At 38.1% G+C, this 13,351-nt stretch overlaps 1 protein-coding gene across 1 annotated transcript in view; it reads right to left on the reverse strand.

The window, feature by feature from the left end:
- Positions 1-13,351, reverse strand: part of THSD7B (thrombospondin type 1 domain containing 7B) — an 860,293-nt gene that overhangs the window by 524,534 nt on the left and 322,408 nt on the right. Inside the window, exon 5 of the mRNA XM_060626021.3 lies at positions 1,965-2,134. Within this exon, the coding sequence (XP_060482004.3) occupies positions 1,965-2,134 (170 nt within the window). The remainder of the gene's footprint in view (positions 1-1,964; positions 2,135-13,351) is intronic.

The raw sequence follows: 13,351 nt of genomic DNA on the forward strand, positions 1-13,351 counted from the left end.
TAAGAGATCCATGGAAATGGGTCTTGGTTTTGGGATTGGTGATTTTTTGTTGTTGTTTATTTTGGTGTGGTTTTGTTTGCTTGTTTGTTTGTTTTTATTCATTGGTGGTTGTGGTGTTTTCCCCAGGGTTGTGTTCCCCTAAGATCAGGTTCTTGAAATGCAGAGCAGCTAACTCACAGCAGATGGTGGGATTTTGTAGGGAAGAAAAGTCAAGCAATTTCAGTCCAAAGATTGAACAGAGTATCCTAGAGTTTAAGGAAAAATTAACCTGTGGGAAAGTCAATTGTCATTGAGAAAAGAGTTCTCAAAATCAATGCTATTAAACTTCCTTTTCCCTCTACAGTCTAACATAAAAAAAAAAAATGTGATGTTCACAGAAACTGATGCAAAAACTGTCACCAATTTTGGCCTTTATTATTGCATTAGCAGAAAAGGTTAGAAATATTTAAATTTTTCCTCTTTAATTGGGCAAACACACTCACTGGTCCATTACAATAGCAATTCAATTATTATCTTGTGTTTAACTTGAACCAAGAAGAAATTCTTTTGTTGCCAGAGGTCTCAAGGTATATCTATAAATGATAACAGTAGGAAATTAAGGCATTTATGAGAAAGGAAAGTAATAGCTGACCAATCTCTCTCATTCACTCCTATACAAAAGCAAAAGAAAGCCTTTGTTAATGACTACCAAGGTAAGTAGTAAGCTATACCACGTCTTTAATGCACTTGCTGACCCTCGAAAACCCTAGTACTATAGACAACAGTAAAGACAAGAAACGACAAGGTGGAACAAAAAAATTACCAAGGTCTTAAAGAATATTCTAGAGCTCTTTCTCTAAATTCTGTTCGTCCAAAGTCAGAAAAGTAAGCATAGTCACGTTCTACCCTGGAACAGAAAGTGTGTAAATTGTCACTTTCCAAATGTGACATTAGATAAGGAAGAAAATTTAATTACTGTTTTTAAAATAACTCTAGCTCTGTAAATGTGACACTGTAATTTTAATTGTTGAAGCAAACTCTAATGGTTCTGTTAAGATGATCCCTCTATAACTGAGAAGTTAAATTATCCAAGGTTATGGTCAGAGATGCCTCTGGAATGTTGAGAGGCCATGTCACACACAAAAATGTACCTGGTATGAAAAGCTTTACGGGGTAAAATAGATGCATTTCCATACCAAGAAAGCATGCATCTTGCCTTCTACAGTAGGGAATTTATGTGCACAGTCAAGGAAACATTCCCACCTCGACTACTTCTGCAAAGAGAACTGCCATGTCCTCCAATGTGGCTGCGATGCCACACGTTCTTCTAGAGTGGAAGCATTCCTGCTCACTTTTGGCGTTTCAGCCAATGGACTGAAATAAACCTGGGCTGGTTTTTCAGTCCCTATATGTAATCACTGTCTCGAACTCTAAAACAAATGGGGTACTGCTAAGGCTGTGCATGCCTGTCAGAGAGTCTACTATGGAGAAGGCTGTTTTCCCTCCTCCTCTGTCTCCTTCTCATTTTCACATTATTTAAAATATGCCAGTAAAATAGTGGATCCATGACATTTGAAAGTGATAGGCCTGTAGAAACTCCCACATCCACAAATTCACCCAAACAGCACTCTTGGGAGGAAAACGAAAAAAGAATGCTACTAATTCATGACTGATTACTCACTCCAACCTACCAGCCCCTTAGCTTATAGCAATTCATTTTTGCTACAGCTCTTAGGTATATGCTCTCATTTAATTTTCACAACGATCCTTTGAGGCTGAAGTTATTATTATTGCTATTATTTCTAACTATTGCCAATTATTACAAGTAGCAGAACCTAGGACTGGTTTGCAAATTCTCAACAAAACAAATACTAAACCTGTGAGTGCTGAGGGTCCATTATGTCAAGAATAATATGCAGAGATAGCTTTAAAGTTGATTCCCTTCCAGTCAGCTGCACCATCTGTCCCTGGAACTGGCTGCCTACCTTCCTTGGCCCTCTGTGCGGTGGACGCTGGCGTGCTCTGGGCACAGTACACCTCCCGGGTCTGGATCCCACCTCCACAAACGGGTCCTGTCACAGGCCAGTAGGGGTCCTGCTGCTCGAGGAGAAGAGAGACTTGGCATTCTTTCCATTCAGAGGTCCTCCAGGAATACCTGTTTGGTTTGATTTATTTAAAAGAAGAAGAAGTAAGGAAAATATAATATTCTAAAGAAAACTTAAGTCACAATATCATATGCATGTAATAATCATTCTAGGGCCAAATCTTCACCTATAGATTAAAAAAAAAGTCAATTGGCTTTGTTTGTTTGTTTGTTCGTTTTTAAAGTCAATTGGTTTTGATACTAAATCCCTTTTATTTCCTAGGAGCAAAAAATCACAGCAGCCTCTCCTGGTGGCAGTATGGAATAAGAGGAGTGAAGAAAGGAAATGTGGATACACAGGGGATGTGCCTCATCCCAGGTACTGTAAGAGAGTGAAGAATCAGACGAAGGATGTGAAAACCCAATGAGCCTGTTCCATAGCAGCCGAACTTTTCATGGGATAACACTTCACAAACTTCTGGATGACTATGTGGAAGTTGGCCTTTTAAAGATAGTAGAGTAGTGTGTGAATGTGTGGAGTTGGGATATATGATTTTAAATGGATAGGGATGACCAACTTTTCAACCTTCTTGATACAGGACAGTATTTCAACTTGTTTGACCCCATTAGCATAACGATATACATACTAAAAATGAGTTATCAGTGTGACCACTATATTTAACTGATGAGTGTTTTATATATGCAGACATGCTGTTATTTAAACTGACTTAATAATATATTCTTCCTGGTTTATAACTGGTTAAGATACATACTAATAGACACACATACATACACATGCACGCATGCATACAGATACGGGGAAGAAACCCAACGGAGTTTGAACACAACTTGCAGAAAACAAACAATCGTAACAGCACTGCACTCAGACCTGGAGAATTATTTCAGACAGAATTTCCTTTTGTGGGTTATTACAACATTCTTCAAGCCCACATCATTAATAGAACCCTATAGCATTCACATAAATACCAATAGACTCATTAACTTCTACAACAATGAACAAAACCTAAGAACATTCTTGTAACTGCTGTCCCATTTCAGATTTGAGGAAAAATTTCTCAGCATTGTGACTACTTAAACGGAAAAAAAAAAGCGATAAAAATGAGTGTGTGTCACCCAAACACTGGCCTTACAGAGACTAGAGTAAAATAGAAGTCAAGTCACAGACATCAAAATAATAAAGCAAATCTCTCAGAAACCTAATAATAACCAAACCCCTTCACAATGAATGTCATAATTCTAAAAAAGCTTGAAAACCTGACAGTCATGAAGTCTTATAATTAAACATTTTTAATGTTTATTTATTTTTGAGAGAGAGAGTTCAAGAGGGGGAGAGGCAGAGAGAGAGAGACATGCACACACACACACACACACACACACACACACACACACAGGATCTGAAGCAGGCTCCAGGCTCTGAGCTGTCAGTGCAGAGTCCAATGCTGGGCTCAAACCCACGAACCGTGAGATCATGATCTGAGCCAAAGTCAGATGCTTAATCGACTGAGCCACCCAGGAGCCCCTCATGAAGTCTTATAAAAAGCGCATTGTAGGAAAAGAATTTGGACAATCCTGGGGGGTTCACTGTGACACAACTCTTCTCCCTCTGCCTCCCCACTTCATTTTCACATGGTTCTCCCAGGCAAAAAAGTAAGTCAGTAGGCTGGACAAGACTTTGGGTGCGCAGTGCAGGTTCTGCTTATGCACACGATACAGACAATAACCTGTTTCCAATTCCTGGGAGTGACAGACTGAGAAAAGTTTGATTATTTCCAAAGGTAGGTCTTCTCCAGAGGCAAACTTCTGAAGCCTGTTCTCCTCACTCAAAGTTCTCACCCTGTTCTCCATGTTCACTCAAGCAGAAAGCTTCTCCCTCATGCCCCTGAGTCCAGGGCAGATGGCTCTGTATTCCAGGGCAAAATGCAATGAGGTAAGGGTTTGTTGGGATGGATGGCTACCAAGGTCTCACTTCAGATCCCTTTCCTCCAAAGGTCCCCTAGGCAAAGAGCTTCTGGCCATTAAGGAGGGGGACAGATAACAGTAGCTGAGTAGAAGCCTCCTATGATATAGTTAACAAATAAGGTAGGCAAAAAAGGGAACAGTGTGGTATAGACAACAGGCATGCTTTACAGCTGAGTTGTGCCTTGCCACTTACTAGGCATGTAACCGTGGCCCACTTCTGTTTTCCTATCTTTAAAATGGGCATAATAATACCAAATGTTGAACATGGCATGGAATAGATGTTCAGTAAATGTTAATTCCTTTTCTGCTTCTGTCCTTCTACATGCAGGTTTTGCCCCTTGCTGCCACAGAACACACACACACACACACACACACACACACACATTAACATTTTATGTATGAGGACTTCATTGATTTCCTCAAGTCCTAACATTAGAGATCCAGGAATACTATGGCCTAACTTCCAGCAACCAAAGTTCAGCAGAGTATAAAAGAAACATAGAGTTCAGAATTACAGCAAGTCACAGCAATTTTTTTGCTTGTTTGAAAGGAATGGGTCACGCTGTATAAATAGCTTTTTCAATTAATTTATCATGACCCTAGAAGAATTAGCAATGGAGGAATTTTGGAAGTCATTATGGAGAAAAATGAGAAGAAAAGTTTAATGACTATGGTTTTATGTAAAGTAACAAAAACCCTGTTGGTAGCTCATTAACCAACAACACCCAAATTCCATTCACTGGCAAACAACAAATTCTCTAAAGAAATATAAGGCATTTATCACTATTGCTATTGTTTATCACCTCAGAGAAAATACCAGACAAGCAAGTGGCAGAGGGAAAATGATCACCAGGTAAGGACTCCTATATTCCTTTTTAAAATCTGTCTTTCACAGTCTCTTGTCATCCTCTTTATTTTTTTTTTTTCGAAAGCCCTATCTATGTGTAGTCACAAATCACCCTGCAACCATGAAAACTGAATGTCCAAACTCTATCAACCTGGGGAAGTGTCTCCAGGAACTGACAGAATGAGAAATCAAAGGAGTCCTTTTGGCTAACTGGTACTCACTTTCTCCTTTAGAAGCTGTTACAGCAATGGTCCTCCAGCCTCTGGACAAGATGGCATCCAGACTGCCTGGGACGCTATCTTTAATGGTGAAGTCCCTGTCAAAGAACAGGCCTTTTTCACCTCTCTCTCCAAATTCTGATGCCTTTTAACACACCCTCATTTTGTCCTTCTGTTTAGGAGGGAAATATGGGGAGTCTCAAAGGCCAGAGTCCTACCTCCTGTGGGCACAAAACATTTTTAATTGATTGTGGAAATGCCTCAAGTAGACAGCCATGGAATGAAAGACATTAGTCAATCCTCATGGCCCCTTAGCAATGTGACTGTGGAGGATCCATTTGCTTTTTTCAAAGTTTCTGTCTGAACACAACAGCCAAGGCATTAATTTATTTGGACTACTAGAGTATCATGACATGGCCTTCAAGTAATAATAACAACAACCAATACCTTCTGTATGCCTACTCTGTGCCAGGCACTCCAATAACAAAAATAGGTGTGTTACCTCATTAAAGTGTCCCAACAAACCCTGAGGAAAATATTATTTCTGCTTTTACAGATGGGATAATTGGAATAAAAAAGAAGTAATTCTTCCAAGGTCATAAGTAATTGGAAGAGCAAGATTCAATGTCAGATTTATTTTTCTTTAATGAAATGGCAGGTAGATTAAAATAGCGAATGGCAAACCAATGAAACACGATCAAAGGATACTGAAAATAAGTTCAGTAGGCAATAGGTAGCTACCTGTCCTGCCTTTATGAGGACAAGTAAATGTTGGTCTTGGTCTGAGGAAGTGGGTTCTGGACTAAAAAAAAAAAAAATCTCTTTTTGTTGGTGGCAAAGATAATGCCAGTGACAACTAACTGATAATGTTTTATACTGCCTATATATATATTTTTTTCTTTCAGTCTCAAACAAAAATAAAGTTTGAGAATATTTTACAGCCAACTTATAATTAGAGCACTGTGGTAATTAGGGTCAAGTTTTGGTGCTTTCAGGATATAATTTAAAAAAAGAGAAATAATATATAAGCCAAATTAAAGGATCCCTAACTATAAAAATTAAAATTCCCATTAAACCTTAAAGAAGGTAACTTTAGGCTTGAAATCAAACTCTCCATGTTGCTCCCTACTGATTAGAGTGTTAAGTAAACTTGTCATGATCCATTCATGTGAAAACAGCTCCAATGTCCTCACTACTAACTAGTGAGAGAGCACACCTCCAACCACTCTGGAACCCCACCCTCTGAGAATGGGAATGCTGATAACTCAAATACTGAATGCACAAGGAAAAGAGCTGATGCAAGGGCATTCTAGTTAACATAAAGATACGTATGAGAGCCTGAAGGCAGGGGGAGGGCTAGAAAGAAGGACTCCCTAGAAAAAGAAAGAGGCCTGCCCAAATAGTAAGGGAATCACTTACACAACCACATTTTCATTAATCCTTTCTTTCAACAAATAATTCCTGAGCTCCAATTATGTGCCAGGCAAGATTTCAGACAATAGAAATGCACAGCAGTAGGCAAGACAAAGCCCCTGACCTTGAGAAGAGAAAGAGCTATTTCCGTGCCATGACCAGGGAAGTCTTCAGAATCCTGAAGAACATGAGGGAATGAGCGGTCAGGGAGCATTCTAGGCAGAGAAGAGCACATCCAAAGTTTCCAAGAGACCGAGTGTTTGGCACTCTCTAGGGTATCGCAGAAGCCAGTGTGGCTGGGTCAGGTGGGTTAGGATAAGAGGGAGAGAAAATGAGTAGTCAGGAGCCAGTCTATAAAGAACATAGTAGGCCAGAGTTAGGACTGTGAGTGTTATTCTAGATATGTCAGGAAATCATTGCAGAGTTTTGAGAACGGTAATATGGTGTGATTTAAAGTTTTAAAGATCACCCTGGCTACTGAGTGAAGAATAGACTATGGGGGATGTGAAGGAAGGAGACAAATTTGGAAGGCTTTGCTCATCTAGGAAGGATGATGGTGGCTTCAACTGAGGCAGTCATAGTGAATGTGGTGAGAAGTGACCAGATTCTGGATATGCTATGAAGGTAGGGACAGCCTTCCAATGGATTAGATAGAGATGAGAGAGAAAGGGAGGAGTGAAGAATGATTCCAAATTATTTTTCCCCAAGTATTAGCACCACAGTGTGTTGGCAATGAATTCTTAAATGAGACAGCCCAGAAAAGGGGACAAGAACCCAGACATCAGGGAAACCATGTATTTTAACTGAGAAACTCAGTTTTTCTTCATTTACTTTCTAGAATCTGTTTTCCAAATCCTTCTCCCATGCCTGAAACTCATTGCCCAATATTCTTATATGGTCCCTATAATTTAAGTCTCCTTTTAGGAAATGGTCAATAAGTATATTCACATGATACATATTAAAAGTTACAAGTTTAATTGCCATGCTGAGCACTGGGTGATGTATAGAATTGCTGAATCATTATATTCTACACCTGAAACTAATAAAACACTGTATATTAACTATATTGGAATAAAATAAATACTGAAAATGTTAACATTAAATATGTTATGATTCTAAAGAAGTATATGCAGCTTAAAAGAAGAAACCAAGATTAAGTCAAAGAAATTTCTAATGGCAGAAATACATATTCCCATTAAGAGATATAGGAGACAAATTGTGGACTAGGAAAAGTGATTTGAGGCCCTGAAATTCATTTGCCAAGATAACCAGCTTGTCTTCCAGACAGTGATGTTGTCTAACTCAAGGAATCCTGTACTTAAACTATTCTTCAAACAGAAGGGGGATAGCAGAAGGAGTAAGGAATGAACTTATTGCTATGAAGCAATGAGTAGAGACATCATAAATTAGCAAAGACAAAATTAGAAAAGAAGGCACATTAGCAACTCTTTTTAAAAGACCTCCATCCTACTAATGTGACATAAAGTGATTCTAATAGCAACAGGATGGCAGGACCATCAGAGTTTTATAGCAACCTCTGCCCTTTAGAATGTATGCTTTATCAGTTTCACAAGGCTTAGAATTGCTTAACGTGTGGATTTCTTTTCTCCTACTAAAGACTTGGATTTAAAGCAAAGCAACATGGAACAGAATCTTAAGCGATTTAATGATGACAGATTGAAAGAATAATTGCATTAGTTAATGGTCATGTTTTGACTAAGCACATATAGATTTGCAAACACTCTTGGAATTGAAGCCCTAGTGCAAGGTATTCAAATTAAATGTGTGTATATTAAAAATCAGTGTACTGCAGCATGACTAATTTATGATAATGTCTGTTGCCCTTTTAAAGTTGTAAATGCATTTAGAAAAGAATTAACTTGTCATTTTTTTTTTGCTGAACAGACGACCAAAATAAAGGGAACAGATCAAGCTTTATATATTTTATGCTCTAGTAATTTTTTATTGAATACAGTGAGACTATTGATTATGGAAAGCTACTCTGAAGTGCAAAGCTCTTTGCCCTTCAGCAGCTGGCTTTGCCAGCCAAACTCCACATATGTATTATTAATAGACTTCTATCACTATGCACAGCACTTAGCAGTACGTTAACTTTTCTTACACTAACAGGGGAACAAATCTTCCATCCAAAGAACTTCAAGTGGCACAATAGGGACTCATGAAAAAATATGTACCAGTAAAAGATAGATTCAATAAAGCATCTGTCTTCTTCTGTTGAAACAATTTACAGATATTTGAAACCATTGTTTCTTATCTAACACACAGTCTCCTGAGGGCTCCAGGTCATCACTCCTTTATTCCTCAAGCTGTTTAATCAAAACAGTTAACAACAACAACACAAAAATCATCCTTAACGAATCCATGAATTCATTTAAAAAATGTACTGAGTTCCTATTAGGTACAGAGTGCTTGTTTGCACTGTGGTAGATGATCAACAGCAGATTCAGGAGATATGGTAGGTGATATTCATGCCGTTCTGTTCTGGAAGGCAAACTTTTACAAACTGAGACTGTGATCTCATTTCTCACCCTTTCTGAAGCTACTCTTACAACCGAATGAAAATAGAAACTTCTTATCTGGAAAACCAGGCACACTGTTAGCAGAAGAAAGGTGGCCATTGGGCACAATATCAGATCAAGCTTCATGTGTCCATCCCTACCCTGGGTAGTTGTTCTTATTTAATCTCCTTGATGATGTCAGTTTCGGCTGCTCTTTATAAGAAATCACTCTAAATCCTTCACACATATTACATAATAAGTAAAATCATGGAAGAAAGTACCATGTGCATAATATTGTTCTGGAACTACCCTACATTTGAACATTTACTCATTCATTCATTGTTTGCTGAGCATTTACTATGAGCCAGGCATTTTTATAGGTGCTAACCACTCGAAGGTAGAGGAAAAAAGTAAATAAACAAAAAAGTAAATAAACATCCCTACATATGGGATGATTTGTAAGAACATTACCAACTATTATAAACATTCTTAAAGGATATGGTAATCATGTTCTGGGTGCTCTAGTTCAACATACAAATTTTTGATTGTGTAATGATGTGAAAGTGAGACACATTCAGTAGAAACCATACTTTGAATTTTGATCTTTTTCCACCCAGCAATATGCAATCTGATACTCTCGTGATCAATGAGCTGCAGCTCCCAGTCAGCCATGTGATCACAAGGGTAAATTATAGATACACTTACAACCATTCTGTATCCATGCAACCATTCTGTTTTTCACTTTCAGTACAGTAGTCAATAAATTACATGAGATATTCAGTACTAGTATAAAATAGGCTTTGTGTTAGATGATTTTGCCCAACTATAAGCTAATGTAAGCATTCTAAACACATTTAAGGTAGGTAAGGCTAAGCTATGATGGTTGGTAGGTTAGGTATAGTAAATGCATTTTCAACTTACAATCGTTTCATCCTGCCATGGGTTTATTGAGAGGTTACTCCATCATAAGTCAAAGAAGATCTTTTACAAGATTCTTAATATGCACAAACTAAGTGAACAAAGACTGAACGTTTTCAGTCTCCTGAATTCTCTAGAAATTAACAGTGACAGGCTGAAGCAGGTGTTGGACAAACATCTCTTCACAACATAGCAACCCTGTTCCAGCACTTACAGAATTCCAATGGGCAAAGAAAGCCAATAATCAAGCAAAGTTTTCCCTGCCATCCTTTTCCTTAGCTCTATCCCTGGTTTCAATATCATCTACAAAGATCTGTCAACTAATCCCCAGAGTTTTCTCAAGGAAAAGGAATTTTTTCTGGAAAATCTAAAGTTGGGTGGAGTGCCTAAAAGAGATGTTAGGGAGAATCAGGCTGGTCATGGGTTGTGGACGAAGGGTGTTGTACAGAGAAATCAAAGTAGGCTGCAGGAGACCCAGACACATTTCTCAGTGTGAGTGTGCACAGATAGATCATAATAAGGATAAATTCATGCATACCAGAGACAAGGACAGATGGATCATGAGAGCCAATCTATTCAGTGTCAGACCCAAACAGTGAAACAATGTTTTACAAATTGGCTTTTCTGTGCAGTAATATCACAGTATATGTAATAGGATCAACCACACAGCTTCTGCCTTAAGATCTTCTTGGGAGTTTTAATCTACATCGGTCACTGTCACCTTTTAATACTGCTGTCTTCTATTCAATTTCAAATTCTAAATGATCATTTAAGAGACAGAACAGCCATTTTTTTTTTTTTTTTTGCATGAAAATTGTTGTCTCCTGGTGAAGTGGTGAAAGTTGCTGGTAGGTCATCTGAGGTGTCATTTCCAGGAAAGGTGTTGACACTTTTCAATATGTTTGTCTGTTATGGTATCTTCAGCCTAATGGGCTCTCCACATAAACACAAGGGATCTGGAGTCACAGCTGTTCCGGCATCAGGTTGTGCCTCAGTTATCTGACATTAAGCATTTAAAATACTTCCCTGGGGTGCCTGCTTGGGTGGCTCCATCAGTTAAGCTTCCCACACTTGTTTTCAGCTCAGGTCATGATCTCATGATTCATGGGTTTGAGCCCTGCATCAAGTTTTACACTGACAGTGTGAAGCCCACTTGGGATTCTCTCTGCCCCCTTCTCTCTGCTGTTTGTTTTCTCTCTTTCTCTCTCTCAAAAAATAAAAATAAATAAGTAAGTAAGTGAGTAAATAAATAAATAAATAAATAAATAAAACTTTCCTTATGCTATCTAGTAAACGGGGCCACCTTATTTACAGTCTTAGAATGATTTTCACCATCCTCTTAGTTCAGATGTAGGATCGAATACTTCAGATGTTAATCAGGACATAAGAAAAAACACAAGTACCAAGGTAGCTTATAAAACACATATCTTTCAATGTTTTGAGGTAGAGAATAGCATAGTGCCTAAGGTCATGATGCCCAATGGCAGGAGATAAACACACCCAGAGAAAAGATGACAAGTGACAAGCAGACTTATCCCATATCTCTCATTTCTATTCCCACCTCACAATATACAGTGTGAGTGCTTAATGTTACGTTGGAATGGACATAAACCTACAAGTAGCCCGAATGCTGAAGGAAGGGGTTTCTTGGAGTCTATACATGTCTTGGTTAAAACCATACTCTTGAAACAAACCTAAGGCTGTACTACACTAACTTCTTTATAGTTGTATAATTTCCTATGTTAGTGTAACAGACTAGCTTCTGTCTCTTTTCAAGTTTACGTAAGCTGGTTGCCCCAAGGAACTACCAAGATGTTCTGGTCTCAGAGAGCACTTGTGGAATGGGCTTCTCTTACTTACCATTCCTTTCATGGGATCATGCCTCAGGGATTGGCACTCGTAGTGTTTAGAGCTAAAATGTTTACCGCTGGAGTCTAGCTGGTGAGACGAATAGCCCCAAAGCTATGTAGCTAAAGAACTTTTACAGCAGTATTAATATGCAGGACCTATGGTACTTCTCTGGCTCTTCCCTCTTCTTGGAGTATTCTTCCCCTAATTACTTAAAAGCTAATTTCCTCACTTCCTTCAAGTCCCCCACCAGTTCAAATGAGGCAACTGTAATGACTCTGTTTAATTCTGTAACCTGAGCTGACCCCACATCCCAGCATCCCAGCAACCCTACTGTAATGTCTGATTTTTTTTCATAGCTCATGCACACAGTATATAGCTTATTTTATTTATTATATTTATTTGATGTACCTTCACTAAAATTTAAGCCCCATGACAAGGAGAGGACTGTTGACTTTTTGACTATTTTGTTCTCTGAGGTATCACAAACTCGACACATAGCAAGAGGTCAATGTACATTTATTGAATGGATGAGCATGTTTCCTATAGCAAAGATGGTGGAAAGTTAAAGCCAAACGGCATTCTGAGAGACTTTAGAAAAGCACCATGAAGAGTCACAGAAATGTACATTTTCCTGCTGGGGAGAAATATGGTGAATTGGATTGCTTGATATATATGACTTGCTCATGAATTCTGGGAAAGGAGAAATGGACATTTTTGTTCCCTAATAGACTTTTTGTTTCCATTTCCCTTGTTCACAATGAATTTTAATCACCATGTCGCACTAGAAACCAAAGTTAGTACGCAGCCTTTGTGCTTTCCTGTGGTAGATGCCACAGCTCAGATTTCAGACAAATAAGAATGTCAGCCAATGTTAATTTTGTTGTTATTTATGCATTCTCCTGGAATCAGTCACTAACATACCTTTCTCCCTAGGAAACACAGGTTGGTATTCAGTGACTTTTCCAAGATTCATATTTCCTACAAATTCACCATTTGAGAAGGTTTTTAAAAAATGTCAAACTAAGTAATGTTTCCAAACAGCAGAACTAGAAGGTCAGGTCCATCGCCAATGAAATTTGTCACATCTATTTTCAGATGTTAAGGTTCAATCAAATGAAGAACAATAAAGAAATTCATCTTGGATGCATCTTGAATTATTACCATTCCACACTATTTTGTTGGGAAAAAATGATACATATAAACACATGAATATGTGTATATATACCTTTATCTGTGTATGTGTCTTCACTACAACTATCATGAAAGTAATGGAAAGAATACTGACTTTGAGCCAAATAGACTTCAATATGAACAACATCAGTTTGCATCCCTTTTACTCTCAAAACTATCCTATTTTGATGAGAAATTTTATGTTCTTCTAAATAATCTTTGTTAAATTTCTGATATAGTTATTGGTGAACAGTAGGTACTCAATAAAAAGTAGCCATTATTTAACAAATACAGATGCAACTCAACTTTCTCATGATCATCAGAGAGAAATTGTTCTGACTTCTAAGAAAACTGTAATCATTTCAACACAGAA

The sequence above is a fragment of the Panthera onca genome, chromosome C1, assembly GCF_046562875.1.
Source record: "Panthera onca isolate mPanOnc1 chromosome C1, mPanOnc1 haplotype 2, whole genome shotgun sequence".
In the NCBI taxonomy this organism is placed as follows: Eukaryota; Metazoa; Chordata; class Mammalia; order Carnivora; family Felidae; genus Panthera; species Panthera onca.